Source organism: Myodes glareolus, chromosome 4 (assembly GCF_982192425.1).
Source record: "Myodes glareolus chromosome 4, mMyoGla1.1, whole genome shotgun sequence".
Classification (NCBI taxonomy): Eukaryota; Metazoa; Chordata; class Mammalia; order Rodentia; family Cricetidae; genus Myodes; species Myodes glareolus.
Window position 1 is genome coordinate 104,290,560 of NC_142029.1, and position 21,731 is coordinate 104,312,290.

At 52.5% G+C, this 21,731-nt stretch overlaps 2 protein-coding genes across 10 annotated transcripts in view; one reads left to right on the top strand and one right to left on the bottom strand.

Moving 5' to 3' along the window:
• Dock6 (dedicator of cytokinesis 6) overlaps positions 1-21,731 on the top strand; it is a 57,873-nt gene that overhangs the window by 4,525 nt on the left and 31,617 nt on the right. For 8 of the 9 annotated variants that reach the window (XR_015737743.1, XM_087905806.1, XM_087905807.1 and 5 more), the window contains exons 2-22: positions 1,077-1,164; positions 1,631-1,806; positions 3,052-3,120; positions 3,341-3,470; positions 4,414-4,626; positions 5,866-5,951; positions 7,570-7,636; positions 7,765-7,914; positions 9,778-9,858; positions 9,950-10,103; positions 10,209-10,336; positions 10,453-10,546; positions 10,784-10,946; positions 17,341-17,458; positions 17,547-17,617; positions 17,826-17,964; positions 18,051-18,152; positions 18,892-18,978; positions 19,228-19,459; positions 19,674-19,835; positions 20,953-21,116. Coding sequence is in view for 8 of the 9 variants with exons in the window: in XM_087905806.1 (XP_087761932.1) it covers positions 1,077-1,164; positions 1,631-1,806; positions 3,052-3,120; positions 3,341-3,470; positions 4,414-4,626; positions 5,866-5,951; positions 7,570-7,636; positions 7,765-7,914; positions 9,778-9,858; positions 9,950-10,103; positions 10,209-10,336; positions 10,453-10,546; positions 10,784-10,946; positions 17,341-17,458; positions 17,547-17,617; positions 17,826-17,964; positions 18,051-18,152; positions 18,892-18,978; positions 19,228-19,459; positions 19,674-19,835; positions 20,953-21,116 (2,674 nt within the window). In the remaining variant the exon portion in view is untranslated. Of the gene's footprint in view, positions 1-1,076; positions 1,165-1,630; positions 1,807-2,999; positions 3,121-3,340; positions 3,471-4,413; positions 4,627-5,865; positions 5,952-7,569; positions 7,637-7,764; positions 7,915-9,777; positions 9,859-9,949; positions 10,104-10,208; positions 10,337-10,452; positions 10,547-10,783; positions 10,947-17,340; positions 17,459-17,546; positions 17,618-17,825; positions 17,965-18,050; positions 18,153-18,891; positions 18,979-19,227; positions 19,460-19,673; positions 19,836-20,952; positions 21,117-21,731 lie in introns of those variants that run through there. The other variant, XM_087905805.1, reaches the window with a different exon arrangement.
• Angptl8 (angiopoietin like 8) lies at positions 12,960-14,976 on the bottom strand. The gene is made up of 4 exons (XM_048446541.3): positions 14,643-14,976; positions 14,346-14,507; positions 13,354-13,463; positions 12,960-13,243 (listed from the first exon to the last, which is right to left on the bottom strand). The coding sequence occupies exons 1-4, from the start codon at positions 14,937-14,939 to the stop codon at positions 13,216-13,218; spliced, it is 597 nt and encodes a 198-aa protein (XP_048302498.1). The 5' UTR covers positions 14,940-14,976; the 3' UTR covers positions 12,960-13,215.

The following is a 21,731-nucleotide window of genomic DNA, read 5'->3' on the forward strand; positions in this document are numbered from 1 at the left end:
CCCTGCCTAGAATCCCCCAGTGAGGGGCTGAAGGGCGTGGCTCAGTGATGGAGCCCCTGCCTAGAATCCCCCAGTGAGGGACTGGGGTGTGGCTCAGTGGTAGAGCCCCTACCTAGAAACCCCCAGTGAGGGGCTGAGGTGTGGCTCAGTGATGGAGCCCCTGCCTAGAATCCCTCAGTGAGGGGCTGAGGGCATGGTTCAGCTGGAGTATTTTCTAGCATGCAAGAGGCCAGAAGTCATCCTCAGCACTACAAAACAAAGCAAACATTATTGAACACCTAGGATCAGCACGACCTCCTCCAAGGCTGGGATTCCAGTGCAGCAGGCCTGGCATCTGGCCATTCTTTCTGAGCTGAGGGTCCTGTTGGCCTCCACCCTGGCAGCTTCATCCTAGACTCCCTGAGAACATACACTTACAGAATGCTCACTGGCCCCTCTGAGGTCAGGGTAGTTGTGAACAGGTAAACTGAGGCTGGGCAGAGCTTCACAGACAGGATGGGATAGGTTCCTGCTCTGAGTGCAGTGCCAGATTGGTGTGTTTGAAGACCTGGGAAAGATGGAGGGATAGTGTCTTCCTCTAGACATTGATGGGTCTAAGAGGGGAGGTGATGGGAGAAAACTGCCACTCCCTCACGTCTGGCACAGTGGCACATCCCTCTGGTGTAGGAAGGGACTAGGAAGGGACTGCGGCACAGGGACCAGCAGCTTCTATCTATCTATTTATTCTTGCAGTGCTTGCAATACTGGGGATGGAACCCAGGGCCTGCCACACCCGCGGGCCCAGCCCTCCACCACTGTGCTACTCCCAGCCCCTTGTTTTTAATTAGTTTACTGGCTTGGCACCCGAAGTAAGGGGACAGCCTTTGGGAGTCAGCTCCCGCCTACCATGTGAGTCTTGGGGTCTGAGTCCAGGTGGTCATGGACTTTTACCTGATCTCACAGGTCTCTCTCTCTCTCTTTTTTTAAACTCGTTGTGTTTCTATTTTTCCTTTCATCACTCAAGTTCTCTCTTACAAATAAGCCCGCCCCCCATTCCCGAGTTTTTTTGTTTTCATACGCCTTTTCTGTCTTCCCAGGACAGTGGCTGCCGAGGTCCGGAAGCAGGTGTCCCGCGAACGCAGCGGCTCACCCCACTCCAGCCGACGCTCCAGTAGTTCCCTGGGGGTGAGTCCGGGCCCAGTGGCTGGCAGCAGTGGGTTCACCCTCCTCTGATGCTGCTTGGGCCATCTGCATTCAGTGGCCAGGGAGGTGGGAGTCCTTGTCCTTCCCACATCTGTGCAAATGCAGGGTCGTGTGATCCAAGGGTGGTCTGGGGGTGATACCGGCTTCCTGGACCACCCAGATGGGGCCCCAGACTGGGGGCTGGAAGAGACTTCCTGCCACAGGGGGAAGAGGTGGGGCCTCAGGAATTGTCTCCGACCATTCCTTCTACCATTAGAATCTTTCCAGACGTCAGGGTGTGATTTCCTTCCTGGAGTCCCTGGGGGGAGGGGGGAGGCCGCTGGCCAAGCTGCTATGGAAAGTCTGAGCTTGCAGGCTCCCGTCGACCCTCTCCTGCAGTCTAAAGTCAACTGTGAGCATACTCCCCGCCTGTCACCAGTGGGAACCATGGCCACTGTACTTCAATCAGGTCCCTCTGACGGAGGTCATGGAACCCCTGGACTTCGAGGATGTGCTTCTGAGCCGGCCACCTGATGTTGAGCCCGGTCCCCTCAGGGACTTGATAGAGTTTCCAGCCGATGACTTAGAACTACTGAAGCAGCCCCGAGAATGTCGGACCACAGAGTCTGGGGTCCCCGAGGATGGGTGCGTTCTGCACACACACAGACACCTCACTCCCTCTCCCAAACTCTCAAGCTTCAACTCTAGGCCCTGGACGCCTGTGTGGCCTTGGGCAAATTACTCTCCTTCTCTGATCCTCCATTTCAGCATCTTTTTCTTAAAAAAAAAAAATTGTTGTTGTTGTTTGTGGATGTGGGGTGTGTGTGTGTGTGTGTGTGTGTGTGTGATAGGTAAGTGTGCAGAGGCTGGAGGTGAACTTCAGGAATCCCCCTTTTTCATTCTCTACCTGATGTTTGAGGCAGGGTCTCTCACTTTCCAGCCAGCTTGCTCTAGGGTGCCCTGCTTTGCCTCCTGAGTCTGGGGTGTGGGTGGGCCTCCATGCTCACCCACTGCTGTTGCATGGGTGCTGGGAATCTGAACCCCAGTCTCTGTGCTTGTGTGGCAAGCACTGTACCTGCCCAGTGTCTCTCCAGCTGCGTTTTCTTTTTCACTTCTTGTTTTATTAATTTATTTTTCTTTATGTGCATTGTTGTTTTGCCTACATGTATGTCTGTGAGGGTGCCAGATCCCCTGGAACTGGAGTTACAGACATTCAGACAATTGAGAGCTGCCATGTGGGTGCTGAGAATAGAACCTGGGTCCTCTGGAAGAGCAGTCAGTGTTGTTGACCTCAGAGCCATCTCTCCAGCCCACCCCTACCTCGCTTTTTTACTTTTTAAAGATATATTAATTTTACACATATGGGTGTTTCACCTGCATGTATGTCAGTGCATCACCTGTGTGCCAGGTGCCCATGGAGGTCAAAAGAGGGCATCGGATCCTCTGGAACTGGAGTTACAAATGATTATGAGTCACCATGTGGGTGCTGCAGACTGAACTGGGGTCCTCTGCACGAGCAGACTGTGTTCTTAATTGCTGAGCATCTCTGCAGCCCATTGAGTTTGTGCTTTGAGGCAGGGTCTCATGTAGCCCAGGCCAGGACCTGGATTCCGAATTCTGGTTCTTCTGGATCTGTCTCCTCGCTGCTGGGATCCCAGGTGTGCACATCATGCCTGGTCTACCCCAGGGCGTGGTGGTCTACGTCGTGCCGAGGATGGGTAGCCTGCTGTTAGTAAGACAGAATCTCACACTACTGTGTCCCAGCCTGGTTTGTAACTCAGAGAAAGTCCCCTGCCTCAGCCTCCCAAGCATTGGTACCGACAGTCCTTTTCTCCTAGGCCTTTGGAAATGTTCCCCGCCTCTGTTTACCCTCGTTGTATTTTGCTGTAGAAAGTTGGACGCCCAGGTGAGGGCTGCGGTGGCGATGTACTCGGAGGACTGGGTCATTGTACGCCGAAGGTGCGTCCGACCCAGAGCGGTTCATGGGAGGGGAAGGAGGGTGACAGGGCTGCAGTCTGTGGTTGGCCCCTCTGTTTAGTCACCCATTACACCGTCTAAGAGCAGCTGAACTTCTTCAGTAAAAAGGGGCCCTGGTAGTTTTCATGTGACTTCACATGTATCTGTGTATCAGAGTCCCCAGCTCCGCCACCTGATTGGCCCTACCCCACCCCCCTGCTAGGTACCAGCACCTGAGTACAGCATACAGCCCTGTCACTACGGAGACACAGCGAGAGCGGCAGAAAGGCCTCACTTGCCAGGTCTTCGAGCAGGATACCTCTGGGGATGAAAGGATGGGTCCTGAGGATACGGTGAGGGGCCGCTGGCTGGGATTACTGAGGGCTCGGACTCAGGAAAATGCCCTGTTAGCCTGATCCTAATGAGTGAAATAGACCCCAGGACTGAAGTCATGATTCCACGCATTTATCAAGTACTTGCTGTTTGTATACCAAAGGCTTGTGCTCCGTTCATCCAGTGACTCAGGGCCACAACCCTTATCCCTCTTCATGGGCAGAGAGACTGAGGAGAGCAAAGTTATTAATGCTTATATTTCATTGGTCAGCATTTACTGAACATCTACTGTATACCCATAATCATTTGTTCTTACTAGTAGGCTTCCTTGGTTGTTGTTAGAGGTAGTTGTGGAGGTGTCGATCTAGCTCAGTGCTGTGCAAAGCCAAGGCATGGGTTTTGTCCTCAGCCGGGGTAGGGGGCCAGGGGGGGAAATGAAAAATAAATAAGAAAACTAGATGCAAGGGGAAGCCGAGGCTCGTAGACAGGTCAGAGAATCAAGGTCGCAGAGATGAACTAGGTTGGAGTCAGAGCTTTGAGACAGCTGACAGGGTGAGCAGGGTCCTGGGTCAGCCATTTACCTGGAGGAAAGTACTCTCCTTTCCCTGGCAACAGTGACCAAAGTCCCAGGGAAGGCTCTGATAGGTCCAGCCCAGGGGTGGCCTTCCCTTAGAGCTAATCCCAGGGGCTAGCCAGTGTGACCAGTTTGAGTTTAGCCCAAAGACAATTAAGCCATTAGGTGTGCTCCAATTGGCCAGAGAAGGATCACTTGTGGAATGTGGTGGCCTCCCACATCAGTGATAAAGAGCTACCTACAAAGAAGTATTTCTAGAAGTTTCTGGAGAGGCCAAATCAGGCCCCCAAGTGACGCTTGTTGCGGTGACCCCACCTTGGCTTATCCCTCAGCTTCTCTCCCATGGGGCATACAGTTGATGCTCAGCGCTTGCACATTTCCAACTGCAGGATGATTCCCAGCACTGCTCAGGCTCTCCAGAGGACACCCCTCGAAGCAGTGGGGCCTCTGGCATCTTCAGCCTGAGGAACCTGGCTTCGGACTCACTACTACCAGCACTGCTTGAGCGGGCAGCCCCCGAGGATGTGGACCGGCGCAACGAAGCCCTCAGGCGGCAGCACCGGGCCCCTGCCCTGCTCACCTTGTACCCCGCACCTGATGAGGTGGGTGCCAGGGCTCACTGCCTCTCCCCAGACCAGAATCTAACCACCCGACTAGGTCCATGTATTTACTGGCTGCCTACCATATACCCGTCTTCAGCTCATGACATTCTTTGGTTCTTGTCTGACCTTCATTTATTGAGCACTAAGTGCTTATCTCTACATTTATTTAACCAATATCCATTGTATGCCTACTGAATACTTCTCTATTTAATTAACCAGTGTGCTGATCGCCTATTGTATGTGTCTCTATGTCTAGCCATTTTATTTGGCACCTAGTAAATACCATTACGTTTTGTTTAACCATTTATTGAGAGCCGGCCGTATATTCAGCCATTACTTGCAGATTATGTAGCGAATAGAGATACTCCTTGGCTTTCATGGGATTATTGGTATAAATACCAACAAACATTTTTGAAGTTTAAAATATGTAAGTCAAAAATGCTTTCAAGCAGGGTAGTGGTAGTGCACTCCCTTTATCCCAGCTCTCAGGAGGCAGAGGCAGGCAGATCTCTGTGAGTCCAAGGCCTCCTGGTTTACAGAGTGAGTCCCAGGACAGCCAAGGCTACACGGAGAAACCCTGTCTCGAAAATTGGCATAGTGTTCCATGCTTATAATCCCAGCGCTTGGGGGGGGCGGGTAGAAGGATCAGACATTCAAGGGCAACCTTGGCTATGAATAAACTAGGACTGCATAAAACCATATCTCAGAATAAAACAAAGCACAGCCACCTTACCGAGTGCTGTTTAACCTACGTCAAGTGTGTTCAGAATGCCCACATTAGCCTATAGCTGGGCAAAGCCGTGAGGCGAAAAGCCCTGTTTTATGCTAAAGTGTTGACTCTCTCATGTGGTGTTGTGTGTGTAATACATTTACAACCCTCACCAAGTCATAGAGTTGGAAACCCAACTGCCAAACTCAGAGACTTTGTACTGTTTATCTGTCTGTCCGTCTAGCATTCACTGAGTGCTTTCTTTATACACTGTATCTATCCAAACAAAATCTGTGGGCACTTCCTGTATATCTCTGAACAGAGTGGACCAGCATGCTATGTGATTGATAGTGGGGATGTGGCTGGGTTAGAAGGAGAGGAGGCATTCCAGGCTGGGAAACACCATGTAGAAAGTTCCATCGGGCTTGGGGTGTGGGGGACTGGAGCCAGGATTGGTGCGGCTCATCTCAGGCCATGCATTCTGGAATCTTCCTGAAGAATCCATCCCAGACATCCCCTCTCTCCCGCAGGATGAAGCTGTAGAACGCTGCAGCATCCCAGAACCACCCCGAGAGCACTTTGGACAGCGGATTCTGGTCAAGTGTCTGTCACTCAAGTGAGTCAGAGGGCAGCCAAGATGGGTTTCCCTGTAAGGACACCATGGGCTTTTCCTTCCCCTCTCTGAAGGCACAAATGCCTAAACATGCTTCCTCTACATCAGCATATGCCACACACACACACCACACACACCACATACACACACACATACACTACATATACACACACACATACACACACACCACACACACACACCACACACACACACATACACACACACATACACACACACCACACACATACACTACATATACACACCACACACACACACACACTACATATACACACCACACACACACATGCACACACACACCACACACACACACACTACATATACACACCACACACACATATGCACACACACACATGCACACACACACACCACACACACATGCACACACACACCACACACACACTACATATACACACCATACACACATATGCACACACACACACCACACACACACACATACACTACATATACACACCACACACACACACCTCCTCCCACGTAGCCAGTCCCCCCACTAGCAGCTCCATCTCCCTCCCTGGGAAATGCCGTGCTTCTTCCTACCCTCTGGTCCCTCGAGCTGTGCTCAGAGCTTCTCTGGGCCCCAAGACCTTTCCTCCAAGCGTCTAGCACAGGTCTGTGTGAGTCACTCCGTAGTTCTGTGTCCTGTGCACAGCAGGGACTCACTGAGAGAGTGTTGAATGACTGACTCCCTGAGCCAACAGCTTCATTCCTAACTTTGGAATGTGGAGCTGAGGACCAGGATGGAGCTTCTGTTTCCTGCTCTGATGTAGACAGAAATAGGGTCCAGGAGGGGCAGGGCCAGGCTCTGAGTGCATTTCCTGCTCTGTTTCATTCCCACGCTCTTCTTGCTGCTCCTGGGAACTCAGAGCCAGGCTCCACCTCTTCACTCTGTGTCTCAGTAGTGGGTGGGCAGGCCATAGCCAGACCCTTGTTTGTTTGTTTTTTGGGTTTTATTTTGTTTTTTGTTTTGTTGTTGTTTTTGTTTTTGTTTTCCAAGACAGAGTTCTCTGCTTCTCTGTGTAACCGCCCTAGCTGTCTTGTAGACCAGGCTGGCTTCAAACTCACAGAGATCCATTTGCTTCTCCCCCTTGACTGCTGGGATTAAGGACGTGAACCATCACCACCCAGCCAGACCCTTGTTTTTACAAATGTCAAGATCTCAAGCAGGATACCCATGCTGTTCTGTGCCTCGGTTTCCCCATCTACTCTCACTTCACAGGGGAGGGGGAAGGTCTGATGAGTTCATACATGCACAGACGTGCCTAAAATAGTAGGAAGTCTCATGTCCCCATCAAAGCCTACAGGGGACTGGGGCATACCTCAGCACGTGTGAAGCCCTGGGTTCTGTCCACCGCACTGCAGAGACAGGGTCTGAGGTACAGGCCTGTCACCCAGCATTTGAGAGACAGAGACAGGAGAACTGGGAATTTGAGGTCTTTTCTGGAAACAGGAGTTGGAAACAAACCTGGGCTAAATCAGACCCTGTCCCAAAAGGGGAAGAAAAAAAGAAGAAGAGGAAGAAGAGGGCAGAGTATGTGGGTGACAGCTGGCCCAGAGCAGAGTGCTTCCCATTTACCCGCAGGTTTGAGATTGAAATTGAACCCATCTTTGGCACCTTGGCCCTGTATGATGTACGGGAGAAAAAGAAGGTAGGCACCCCTCCCCCTTGCTCCCTTCTCCCTCCTCCCCAGGTGTCTCCCCTGTCCCTCCTCCTCCTCCTCCTTGATGGGGAGCTGTGGAGCAGTATCTCCCAGCTAGCTGCCTCTCATGTCCCCAGATTTCAGAAAACTTCTACTTTGACCTAAACTCAGACTCCGTGAAGGGACTGCTCCGGGCCCATGGCACCCACCCAGCCATCTCCACCTTGGCACGCTCCGCCATCTTCTCTGTAACCTACCCGTCTCCTGACATCTTCCTGGTTGTCAAGGTGCCCACTGGGGCCCCACAAGGGGGTGGTTTATCATGATTGGAACCAGAGGTTCAGTGGGATAGACTGTGATTCCAGCACTTGGAGGCAGGGGGATTGTGAGTTTGAACCAGATGAGGCTTATAGAAACTTTGTCTTAAACACACACGAAACAGTTTCGTCCGCCTCTGTGGATGGGGCAGGGAAGGTGTGCTAATGTATTCTGGGATTTCTTTCAGTAAAGGTTAGATCAGTTAGGTTACAGCAATGAAACAAATTATCAACTCTTCAAGATGAAAGTTGCAATGGGGAAACTGAGGCACAGAGCATGTAAGGACCTTACCTAGGGTCCCACAACTCTTGAGGTGTTTAGGATTGGAGTTCCTGTCTTGTCATTCAGATTCAGGCTTCAGTGTGGACTGACAAAAATGTAGCATGTGTGATGACGTATGCCCATGTGATGACGTATGCCCGTGTGATGGCGTATGCCCGTGTGATGACGTGTGCCCGTGTGATGGCGTGTGATGGCGTGTGCCCGTGTGATAGCGTGTGCCCGTGTGATGGCGTGTGCCCGTGTGATGGCGTGTGCCTATTAAACCTAGCTACCAGGGAGGTTGGGGCTTGCTTATGCTGTGACAAGCACCATGGCTAACAGCAACTTGGGGAGAAAATGATTTATTTCAGATTATACTTCTCAGTTCACTCCATCGTGGAGGGAAGTCAGGGCAGGAACTCAAGTCAGGAACTTGGAGTCAGAAACTGAAGCAGAGGCCATGGAGGAATGCTGCTTGCTTCCTGGCTTGCTCTTCCTGACTCGCCAGCCTGCCTTCTTATACAACCCGGGGCCACCTGCCCAGAGAGGCACCACCCACATTGATGGCTCCCACATCAATATTAATCAAGAAAATGCCTCAGACTGGCCTACAGGCCAATCTGAGGGGAGGTGTTTTCTCCATTGAAATTCCATCCTTCCAGAAAACCCTGGCAGGCGTCAAACTGACAAAAAGCCAACCAGAACACAGGAGGATTGCAAATCTGAATCTAGCCCATGAGACTCAATTTCAAAATAAAAGTGGAAAAGGGCGTGGCTCAGCAGTAGGGTGTTTGCCTAGAATTCTTCAGTGAGGGCCTGGGAGCGTGACTCAGTGGTAAAGGAGGCCCTGGTTTCCACTATCCCCAGTATAAAAGAGATAAAGAGATGCTGGTGGCACACGCCTCTAATCCCAGCACTCAGGAGGCAGAGGCAGGTGGATTTTAGTGAGTTAGAGGCCAGCCTGGTCTACAGAGCAAGTTCCAGGACAGTCAGGGCTCTACAGTGTGAACTTGTCTCAAAACAAAAGAAATGGGGTCTGGGGGCTGGAGAGATGCTTTAGCAGTTGAGCACCCACTGTTCTTGCTGAAGACCTTTGTTCAATTTCCAGCGCCCATGCTGGGTGGATCCAGTGCCCTCTTCTGGCCATCATGAGCACTGCACTTACACTCAGACACGTGCATAATTAAAAATAAATTCTGTTAAGAAAGTGAAAAAACTGGGTGTAGAGGTGTGCACCTTTAATCCCAGCCCTGGGAGGGCAGAGACTGGTGAGTCTCTGTGAGTTCAAAGCCCTATGTAGAGAAACTTGGGACAGCCAGAGCTACATAGTGAGATCCTGGATGGGGGTGGGGGTGGGGGGATGTAGAGAAACTATCCACAGTTTAAGGTGGGATGGATGAAGGGACTGAGACACATCTGAAAATGGGCTCGAGAATAGTGATACAAGTTTGCTAGGATGCAGGAGTCCTGGGTTCATTCTCAGTCTCGAATGAAGTATCTGTGGGTCACCGAGGGTCCAGAAGACTGGAGGGGGGCTAAGGAGTCCCTTGCTGGGTCCTTCTGCCCTGCAGCTGGAAAAGGTGCTTCAGCAGGGGGACATCAGCGAGTGCTGCGAGCCCTACATGGTGATGAAGGAGGCAGACGCAGTGAAGGTAGGTGTGGGTGAGCTGGACAGGGTGGGAGGTAGGTTTTGAGGGTGCGGCACAGGGAGGGACGCTGCGCTGTGGGTGCATCTCCCCACAGAACAAAGAGAAGCTGGAGAGGCTGCGCCTGGCCGCCGAGCAGTTCTGCACCAGGCTCGGCCGCTACCGCATGCCCTTCGCCTGGACGGCTGTGCACCTAGCCAACATCGTGAGCAGTGTCGGGCCTCAAGACCGGGATTCCGACTCCGAGGGCGGTGAGGACATGCACTGTCTTTACACCCGTCTCCCTTCCTCTGCCACCATCACCCTTCTCTCTCATTCCTGCGCCCTCCACCCTCACCCCCGCCCGTCTCTCCTAGAGCGCAGACCTACCTGGGCAGAACGCCGCCGTCGGGGGCCCCAGGATCGAGGCTGTAGTGGGGACGATGCCTGCAGCTTCTCCAGCTTCCGCCCGGCCACTTTAACTGTCACCAACTTCTTTAAACAGGTGACCTTGGTATAGGACGGGGCCTGGGAGGAAGGAAACACAGGGATTCTTACCCTGAGGCCCCATTCATCTTGGGGACTTTTAACCCCTTGCCTTGGGGAACCTCTAACTTGCAGGAGGCAGAACGACTCAGTGATGAGGACCTTTTCAAGTTTCTGGCAGACATGAGACGACCATCGTCCCTGCTGAGGCGTTTGCGACCTGTGACTGGTGCGTGAGTGATACCCTATAAAGAAGAGCTGTTGCTCACGTGGTCATTCACCAGACCATCCTGGGGTACTGGGGACTAACCCCGGGCCCACATAGGCAGTAGAAGGAATTGGGCAGTTGAATTTTGCTCCTAATGGGTGCTACCCCCAGAGGACACCAGGGGACAGGCAGAATCCCAGCAAAAGTGCCCCCGCTTTGGAGACTGAGACAGGTAAAAACCAAGTTCTTTCTCCCCAGCTCAGCTCAAGATCGACATCTCCCCAGCACCTGAGAACTTACACTTCTGTCTGTCGCCTGAATTACTGCATGTCAAGCCCTATCCAGACCCCAGGGGGCGGCCCACCAAGGAGGTTCTGGAGTTTCCTGCCCGGGAGGTTTATGCCCCCCATACCTGCTACAGGTACAGTCTCCTGGCTGGTGGAGCCCCCATTCGTGTGTGTGTGTGTGTGTGTGTGTGTGTGTGTGTGTGCGCATGTGCGCGCGCAAGCGCCCATATTTATCCTTCTCTATTGTGAGGGGTGTGCTCGGGTGTATTTGAGTGAATGTCTACATGTGTTTGGAGGCCAGAGAACAGTCTTGGGTGCTGTTCTTCAGGAGTTATCGACCTGGTTTTAGGAGCTTTTTTAAAAATCATATTTATTCATTTTATTTGTTGGGGGCGGGAGAAGCAGCACACAGTGTGAGTGTGGCGGTCAGAGGGTAACTTGCAGAATCAGTTGATTTCCACCGTGTGCTTTTCAGACTGAACTCATGTTGCCAGGCTGCGGTGATACCTATATCCTCTGAGCCATCTCAGTATCCCTACCTTTTTTCTCTAACATTTGTTATTACTTGATGTGGGACGTCCTTCAGTATATGTGTTGCTTTTCTTGGTTGATGAATAAAGTTGTTTTGGCCAATGGTTCAGGCTCCTTATTAACTAACTCTTGCATCTTAAATTAACCCACTTCTATTATTTAGTATTTTACCACAAAGCTCATAATTTGTTACTTCTTGTTTCTTGGGCAGCTACATGGCATCTGCCTCCTTTGGCAGCTACCTGTTATCTCTTTGACTCTGCCTACTCTCTCTATATCTCTGTTCGGATTTCCCACCTGACTTTACTCTGCTAAGCCATTGGCCAAAACAGCTTCTTTATTAACTAATGGTAATAAAACATAATCACAGCATACAGAGGGGAATTGAATCCCACATCATCTCCCCTTTGCTGTCTAATTAAAAAAGGAAGGTTTTCACTTTAACGAAAGAGGTATCAAGCAAGAATTACAGATACAATATGTAGTCTATTTGTACAAGGCAAAAATTAAAGAAAACATTCTTTTATCTATCTTATCCTTGTGAGTTTAAAGTTTTGTATCTAATTTTTATATTTATTTATTATTATTTATTTATTATGTATACAACATCTGCCTCCATGTATGCCCACATGCCAGAAGAGGGCACCAGATCTCACATATGGTTGTGAGCCACCCTGTGCTTACTGAGAATTGAACTCATGACCTCTGGAAGAGCAGCCAGTGCTCTTAACCACTGAACCATCTCTCCAGCCCCTCTAATTTATCTTTTATCATAACTAAGGAAAACTGTAACTATCTGTCTTCAAACTATCCTCAAAGACCTCTTAAATATATATCAATAGACCTTAAATATGTATCCGTAGACCAAGATTCATACCAATGCAAAGTATTCATCTCTATATCAATTACTGTTATTATTTGTTGAGTTAGGGTCTCACTGTGTAGCCCTGGTTGACCTGGATTCACAGAGATTGTCTACCTCAACCTCCCAAGTCCTGGGGTTAAAAATGTGTACTACCATGCGTGCCTGGATTTTGTTATTTTTAATTCTCTCTCTCTCTCTCTCTCTCTCTCTCTCTCTCTCTCTCTCTCTCTCCCCTCTCTGTATGCCTCTCTCTGTCTGTATCTGTGTGGGAACGCTCACCTGTGTGTGGGTACAGACAACTTCATGTGAGAACACGCACCTGTGTGTGTATACAGGCACTCCTGCATGTGGGGTACTGAGGGGACCAGGGACTTTGAATCCCCTGGAGTTGGAGTTTCAGGTGGTTGTGAGCCACCTGGCGAGTATGTGGACGGGTCCTCTGCAAGAGCAATATGTACTCTTAACCAGAGCCTTCTCTCCAGCTCCCAACATTTTTATTCTCAGCCAGGGTCTCTCACAGCTTGGAACTTTCCAGGTAGGATAGGCTGGCTAGGGATCCACCTGTCTCTGCCTCTCCATGAACTCCTGATCCTCCTGCCATTGCCTTCCCAATGCTGAGACAAGTGTTCACCACGACACCGGTGCTTGTATTTAGGACCCAGGGTGTTGTGCATTGTGCATACTGGGCTAGTGTCAGCTAAGCCCCCCAACCCCTATTCTTGCAGACACAGGCATAGACACTCAGCATAGATAGCCTCTATTCTGTTTTATTGTGGGGGGTGTGGGCATAATGGAACTCATGTACTTTCTCCAGCCCTCTTCCACAGGGCTTTGTCTTCTGCCTTCCATCCCGCCTGCTTGCTTCTGTCTCCGGTTTCTGTCAGGAAGCGGACCGCACTGGCCAAGCCCAGCTGGCGGGCAGCTCTGTCTGCCCTGCTCAGGAGCCTCGTGGATCGCATTCAGTGTTCCTTGTGGTATGACTGATTCTCGATGGCATCCAGGCGGTCTCAGGCCGGAAGGGCTGCTGTGTGGAGTCTAGGGAAGGAGACAGCTCAGTCACGGCCAGGCCAGTGTGGGGGACCCCCTTCAGTGGACCTAGACACCACCTACCCGACACCCCAAATGGAAGTCCTCCACCAACTCACCTCTCCTGGATCTGCCGCAGCCACTCTTGCTGCTCTGCTATCTCCCGCCGCTGTCGCTGCACATGGCCCGTGAGCACCCATAAAAGGTGGCTCTGTTTATCGGCTCGAGCCTGTGGAATAGCATAGGGACCTCAGCTGGGGCTGGGGGTCACCTCCTGGTCACTGCCAGACCTCTCTGTTACAGTCCATATGACCCAGCAAATGTCTCAGCCCCTTTGGCCTCAGTTTCCCCATTTGTAACGTATATCTAAGAGAGGGCTTGTTTTCTCAGTACATGGCACTAGATACCATAGTAAGAAGCATTTATTGAGCACCTACTGTGTTCATTGCCCTGCAGTTTGAGGCTCTTGCTTTGCTCTGAAGTGACTGTTACTCTTACTTTAAAATGTACTTATTTTAGTATGTGCACATGCCATAGCACAGGTGTAGAAATCAGAGGACAGCTTTGGGGAGTGGCCTCTTTCCTTCCCCATGTGGACTGTAGCATGGAGCCCAGGTCATTGGGCTGGGCAGCACGGCCTTCATCTGCTGAGCTACCTTGCCAGTCCCATTCTTCACTCATTGATTTTGAGACAGGACCTCACTTAGCACAAGCCTAATTCGGTTGTCCGTCTAGTCAGAGACCGCCTGGGACTCCTGACCATACCGCCTTGGGGAGCCAAGTGCTGGGGTTGCAGATGTGTGCCTCCACACCCAGCTATTCCTCTTTTGTTCTTTTTGACACAGGGTGTCACCATGTGACCCAGGCTGGCCTCTATGTAGACACGACTGGCTTTAAACTTCTGTTCCTCCAGCCCCTTGCCTCCAGGGTTCTTGGGTCACAGGCAAGCCTGGTCCTTGACCTTACTTGCAAATGGGAAAATGGAGTCCCAGAAGGTCACTGAGGATAGAACCCCAGATACAACAAGGGGGGGTCCTCTAGCTCAGGGTTCAGATGCGACTTCTGATTGGGAAGCAGGGCTGTACCCCTCTCAGACCCAGGAGCCCCTTACCTTTAAGGTCTCAAATTCTTGGTGGGCTTGGCCCAGCCAGGCGCCTTTCAGCTGGGCTTGTAGTCTCCGCACAGTGTCCCGTAGAGCTCGCTGGGCCCGGTCCACTTCTCCCAGTGACAGGGCTGTGGCCTCTGCTTGAAGGTGCAGTACATCCTCTTCGTCCTGCTCAGGAGATGGCATCAGTGAGGTCACTAGTCCAGGTTTGTTCACGGAGCACTTGATCGCTTTTCCTCTATTGTGAGCTAACCAGGACAGTGGGACACCCTCAGCTTAAGTTCACCCCAGCTCTATGCCCACCTGAATCTCCGACAAGCTGGTGCGAAGCTCCTGTGTTGCATCCCGGCCTTGACTGACCTCTGTGCCCAGGAGTCCCAGGGCTCTGTCAAAGAGGCCCAGGCTGCGCCCAGCTTCTGTCAGACGTGCCTCTGTGGCTCTGTACACGCTGTTGAGGGACTGGCCTAACTGTAAAGCCCCATGAAAGAGCAGGGTCAGCTCTTCATATTGAGCTGGCTCTGGACCGCCCAGAGGAGATACTGGGGCAGGTCGCACTGCTGCTGTTAAGGCCCACAGAAGGCAGAGAGTGAGCACAGCCATGGTTGACGGTCTGGGGGTGTGGTTCCTCTGCCACTGTGGGCCGCCACCTTTTATTTCCACTGACTGCCATTGACCACCCCCACCTCCCTGGTCAATGGTTAGCCAGCCACAGTTGCACAAGGGCCTGGCAGGGTGCAGCCATTGCATCAGGCTGATGGCTAAGCAGGCCACGCTAATATCACGCTGGCTAGAACTCGGGGCCAGCTGTGGCAGGGGGTAGAGGTGGAGGAGGAACTCAGGCCCTAGATCTCAGCACCAGGGGCTGTATGACTGCAGCATGCCTTGTCCCTCAGTTTCCCACCTGAGCCATGGCTCTCTATACACTGATGCAGAGGTCAGTGTTTGGCCCTGCCTGCTCTGGGCCACCTAGAGGGGCCACTGAAGCAGGCTGGAGTCTCGTGACTGTCCATTTGCATGGACTCCAGACCCTGTGCGTCACCTGGTTTCCTTGTCTCCTTCTTGCAAGGGGTCACTGTGAGTGTGGCTGCTAGCTTGGGGGTGCAAGAGTGACATGACAGCCCCCTCCTGAGGTTATGAAGCCTGACCTCTGACCCTGTCTGTGCTCGGTGCTAATTGTAAGTGTCAAGAAGACTCAGGGCAATCACTGCACCTCATTTTCCACCTAGAGGGTCATACATATGGTAAAACACATTTGTTGAGCACCCACTGTGTGCTCAGCAAACAGTCATTGATTGCAAATGGAAAGTTAGTAGGTAAATCAGGTGTGGTGGCTCATGTCCTTCCAGCACTTGGGAGGCTGAGGCAGGAGGAATTAGGTTCAAGGTCAGCCTGGGCTACAGAACTAGACGCTCTCTCACCTCAAGAAAAGAAGGGCTGAGGTGAAGCTTAGAGGTGGAAGGCTTGCTGGGTATGCACCAGGCCCTTCTCCCCGTTCCCCAGCAGCACAGAACATGGCCATGGAGTTGCTCATACTGAGTGGAGTGGAGCTGGCACCCAAACGGTGCCACAGAGATGTGTGGTGACTGTCACTAAGTTATTGGTTGTTGGTATTGTGTTACAAAGGCTGAACTGGCAGGCCAGATGCCCCATTATACAGATAGAGCAACCAAGGCCTACAGGTTGGGGGCTGTGCAGTTATACCTGGGTACAGGAGGCAGGACCAGGCCTCCAGCGCCAAGCTCTGACTGTTATGTCCACCCGAGAGACAGACTCTGTGTAATGCCAGTGGGTCAACCAGGCGCTGGTGAGGTGAGGAGGGCAGCCATGCCTCCTGGTCATCTGGACCTCCTTTTTTTTTTTTTTCATTAGATTTTTAAAAAATACCAATCCAAGTTCCCACTGCCTCCCCTTCTCTCGTTCCCTCCACACACCCACTCACCCCACCCCCATCCAGTCCTCAGAGAGGGTAAGGCACATTGCTGAGTGGAAGGTCCAAGGCCCTCCCAACTCCCTCTACTTTTCTAGCCAGACAGCAGGAAACTGCAGGTAGGCTCCCCCAAAACCCAACTTATCCAGCGGCCACTACAAACTGCTAGCCCAACCTTGCCCCAAACCCGCCTATCCTGCTGGACAGCCTTTTGGAAAGGTTTATTTTATTGTTCTAGTCATATGTAAAAGAGGCATCAGGTCCCCCTGGAGCTGCCTGATGTGGGTGCTGGGGACTGAATTTGAATTCTCTCACAGAGCAGTTTTAACTGCTGAGCCATTTCTCCAGCACCCAGGCTACCTTTTCAGCCCTCAGCCCTGAGGAACTGGAGCTGGGGCTCAGCTGGTAGAGTGCTTGCCAGTTCACACACAGCCCTGCATTCTGTCCCCGGTCCTTGGTCACTCCGGGATTGGTGGTACATGCCTGACATCCCAGGGCTTTGGACATAGAAGTAGGAAGTCAAGAGTTTAAAATCATCCTGAGCTAAGTAGGAAACCAACTCTGTCCCGGGCTACACGAGACCCTGTCTCAAATGCTTGCTGTTGTTGTTTGTGGGTTTTTTCCTGAGACGAGGTCTCCTGTGTAACTTTGGCTGCCCTAGAACTTGCTGTGTAGACCCTGAATTTAAATTTAAACGACCAAAAAAACCCCCTGGCTCTCAGTGCCCATATGTGCCTGGCCTTGTACCTCCCTGAATCTAGATGTGTGCCTTAAGAGGTTTCATCTGGCAGTGGTGGCGCGCTCCTCTAAATCTCAGCACTTGTTAGGCAGAGGCAGGCGGATCTCTGTGAGTTCAAGGCCAGCCTGGTCTACAGAGTGAGTTCCAGGACAGCCAGGGCTGTTGCACAAAGAAGCCCTGTCTCAAAAAACAAAACAAAACAACACCAACAAAGAGGTTTTGTTTATCCATGACCCTTGTGATGCCCGGGTCACAGCCCACTCTGTCCTAAGTGCACCTACTTCATGATTCATGACCCTCTTTCCCATGGCTGAGTCCCCAGCTCTCTTTTTCAGGAACCTGCTCTTCGTATACCCACACAGCCTCAATTTCAGCAGTCGCCAGGGCTCTGTGCGCAACTTGGCCGTACGGATCCAGTACATGGCAGGCGAGGACCAGAGCCAGGCCTTGCCGGTCAGTGCAGTGACCCTGCCCTGGAGGGAAGGGGATGGAGCAGGCGTAACTTGTCCCCAGTGAGTCCCTCATGTCCCACCTCCCACAGGTCATCTTTGGGAAATCCAGCTGTAGCGAATTCACCCGAGAGGCCTTTACACCAGTGGTCTATCATAACAAGTATGTCGGGTTGGGTGTCAGCAACCATGGGCTGACCCTGGGCGACTCTGAGGCGGTCAGGGTGACCACCTGTAGGGAGAGTATGAAGGGGGCAGGAAGAGTGGAGGCTTAAGTTTTGGTATGCAAATGAGGTAAGTTGAGGCAGGAAGTCATCCTCTGAGATTCCCACGTCCTAGCTGGCCCCCAGCCCCTGGCCCTGTCTTACCAGGTCTCCTGAATTTTATGAGGAATTCAAGCTGCGACTTCCCGCCTGTGTGACAGAGAACCATCACCTCTTTTTTACCTTCTACCACGTCAGCTGCCAGCCCCGGCCAGGAACAGCCCTGGAGACGCCTGTGGGCTTCACTGTGAGCCACTGTTACCTCGCAGCTTCCTCCCCTGACCCTTGGTTCCCCAGCCACACCCGACACTCATCCATTCGTCTTCTCCCCAGTGGATCCCTCTGCTACAGCATGGCCGCCTGAGAACGGGTCCCTTCTGCCTGCCTGTGTCCGTGGACCAGCCTCCACCCAGCTATTCAGTCCTGACGCCGGATGTAGGTGCCTGTGCCCCCAACACCGATGCCTTCATTGCCCTCCAGCTCTCAGCCTCCTCCCTGGGCCCCTGCGGGTCCCCTGTGCCTCTTCCTATGCCCCCACTAGCCCGCTCCTCTCTCTGTCCCCATCCTCTCTGGTCCATTACCAGTCTTCCAGGTCGGGTGGGCAGGCGGGTCTCTGTGAGTTCAAGTTCAAGGTCAGCCTGGTCTACAGAACAAGTTCCAGGACAGGCTCCAAAGCTACACAGAGAAACTCCTTCTCGAACCCCCCCAAAATACATACATACACACACACACACACACACACACACACACACTAACACACACATATTTGTTATTTGGGAGTGTGACCCATGTACCATGGGAAGTGTGTGAAAGAATAAAGAATAAGTCTGGGTCTGTCTCCCAAGTGTTGGCTGACAGGCATGTATCCCTGTGCCTGGCTGACCGGCATGTATCCCCGCGCCTGGCATCGTTTCCATCACCTCCACTGGCCCCTCTCCTTTCTCCTAGCCAACGAACAAGTCTATTCCTAGGCCATTGCCTTTCCTAGTTAATGTTCACTCCGAACATAGCCCCCATTTTCTGTGGGTTTCCAGCCTGCCGTTAGGGCTCTCCTTAGGGTACCCTGCCGCTCCCTCAGGCCATGATGTCGCAATGGCCAGGGCCATGGCCTGGCCTTGTGGCCTGATGCATGTGGGAGGGGGAGCCTTGCCCACCCCACCTCTCCCTCCCACAGGTGGCGCTGCCGGGCATGCGCTGGGTGGACGGTCACAAGGGTGTGTTCAGTGTGGAGCTAACAGCTGTGTCTTCCGTGCACCCCCAGGTACAGAGTGGGTTGAGAACCCCTCCCGCTTACCCTGGGGTTGAGCAAGATTTACTTAAAACTGGCTGGTAAAGGTCTGGCCTCCAGCCACCGGACGTGACTTTAGTCCGCCTGACCCAGACTGCTGACTCAGATGAGGGGGCGGGGCGGCCCACCCTCCCTTCCCCCCTCCGCTCCCTCTCCCCACCCACCCCCACCCGACTCCCACTCTCTGCTCACTCCGTGTCCTGTGCCCTCCCCTCTCCTTAGGACCCCCACTTGGATAAGTTCTTCACTTTGGTACATGTTCTAGAAGAAGGGACCTTTCCATTCCGGCTCAAGGAGACAGTGCTGAGTGAGGCCACTGTGGAGCAGGAGCTGCGAGCCAGCTTGGCAGCCCTGCGCCTCGCCAGCCCAGAGCCCCTTGTGGCCTTTTCCCACCACGTTCTAGACAAGCTTGTCCACCTGGTTGTGCGGCCACCAATCATTGGGGGCCAGATAGGTGAGCCACTGTGGTGTCAGGCCTGTTTCTGGAAAGGCACTCCCCCTTCTTCCCTAACCCTGAGTTTCTTCCTATAGTTCATTTGTTTCTCTGGACCCCCAGAGCACAGGCCCCCAGTGCAGGGCCTTTAAGATCCTGATGGGCTCTGCCACCCTAGTGACCTCTCCCTCTGGAGGCTTTGGGCTTGGAGCTTGACCTTTGCTCTGTCCAACAGTGAACCTGGGCCGAGGGGCCTTTGAAGCTATGGCTCATGTAGCCAGCCTTGTGCACCGGAGCCTGGAGGCCGTTCAAGATTCCCGTGGCCACTGCCCACTGCTGGCTGCCTATGTCCACTATGCCTTTCGTCTCCCTGGCGGTGACCCCAGCCTGCCAGGTGGTGAGTGTTGACGGAGAATGCTGGGCCACAGAAATTGTTGGTGAGAACTGCACACTAAGCAGAAGAGAATAGCCATATGCAAAGGCCCCAGGGCCTCACACCTCGCTTGGGTGGCTTACAGGTAGATGTTGGCTGGCCCACTTTGCTCTGGCCTCAGGGCAGCGCTCTACACACTTGACTGACAACTGGTTCCACCCATTAGCAAGATGCTGAGAACAGGGGCTTAAGAAAGGCTGTCTGGTTGAGTGTTGTTCTATTGCCTAGACACTCTGTGGTCCTGGCCTTTACCTCTCTGAGCCTACTTTCCCACTTATCTATATATCCATCTAGCTAGCTAGCTATTATCTATCTCTATCTATCATCTATATCATCTATCTATCCATCCATCCATCCATCTATCTATCTATCTGATCTATTGTCTATCTATCTATCTATCATCTACCTATCTGTCTATTTTGGAGACAATTTCTCTTTGTAGTTTTGGGTGTCCTGGAACTCACTTTGTAGACCAGACTAGCTTTGAACTCACAGAGATCCGCCTGCCTCTCCCACCCGAGTGCTGGAATTAAAGCCGTGTGCCACCACCGCCCAGTTTGTCTTCCCGTTTTTAAATGGGCGATAGTAGTATTTACTCCACCGGGACACAGGTAGTCACAGATCCCGCGATCTTGGAAAGCTCTTTCTGCAGCGATTCGCTGAGATTGGCTTGCGGGGGGGGGGGGGGGGTCTGTACTTCAGTGGCACGCCTGAGGCACTGGGCTTGAACCCCAGCGCCAGAAAGAATGGTGGTGAGGGGGCACAGAGGGGAAGGAAAGAAGAGGGGGCACTTGGGCTGAGGTAAAGCTCCCGATAGCCTAAGTGTTCAGCTTGCACAAAACCTTGGGTTTCATCCCAGCACTGAAAGAGAAGTTAGCTTCTTCCCATCCGTGCATGATGAAGAATGGCTATGAACACACGGGCACCAGGCTCTGTCCCCAGTGTGTTCTGTCTGCCCCGAGTTGCTATGAAGCAGTAACCATGTTCAATTCCATGTCACAGGGAGAACATGGAAAGCCAGAAGGAAGCCATTTGGGAAGAGACTGGGTTCCTCCTGACAGGTGTTGATCTCTCTCCTCAGGGGTCCCTCCAGCAACTGTGCAGGCTGCCACACTGGCCCGAGGCTCTGGCCGCCCCACCAGCCTCTACCTGACACGTTCTAAGAGCATCAGCAGCAGCAACCCTGACCTGGCCGTGGTCCCTGGCTCTGTGGATGATGAGGTGTCTCGCATCCTCGCCACCAAGGTAGGGCAAGGGGGCGTCTGAAACCTCCAGCCCCAAGGGCCTAAGTGCAGGCTCAGTGGGCGGGTGAAGAATCTCCATGCTGATGGAGGAAGGAAAACCAGATGTCACTGTTGAGGAGAAGGCTGTGTCCCAGCTCTGTGGCCAGGCTGAGGCTCTCACAGCTGCAGGGCTGCTCTGGGGGGTTCTGCCTACTGCTCAGTTGACTGGAGAATGGGAAAGAGGGCTTGGCCTGACTCAACAGAGAGCATAATGTACGTGGTTCAGCAGGTGCATGTACACATGCAGCCTGTGCACGCTAATACAAGGTGTGTGTACACATGCAGCCTGTGCACGCTAATACAAGGTGTGTGTACACATGCAGCCTGTGCACGCTAATACAAGGTGTGTGTACACATGCAGCCTGTGCACGCTAATACAAGGTGTGTGTACACATGCAGCCTGTGCACGCTAATACAAGGTGTGTGTACACATGCAGCCTGTGCACACTAATACAAGGTGTGTGTACACATGCAGCCTGTGCACGCTAATACAAGGTGTGTGTACACATGCAGCCTGTGCACGCTAATACAAGGTGTGTGTACACATGCAGCCTGTGCACACTAATACAAGGTGTGT

Coding starts and splice junctions, on each gene's coding strand:
- Angptl8 (XM_048446541.3), bottom strand. CDS start 14,939: ATGGCTGTGCTCACTCTCTGCCTTCTGTGGGCCTTAACAGCAGCAGTG. Junction 14,508..14,642: donor CCAGCTTGTCGGAGATTCAG/GTGGGCATAGAG, acceptor TCTCCTGAGCAG/GACGAAGAGGATGTACTGCA. Junction 13,244..13,353: donor CTGCGGCAGATCCAGGAGAG/GTGAGTTGGTGG, acceptor CTCCTTCCCTAG/ACTCCACACAGCAGCCCTTC.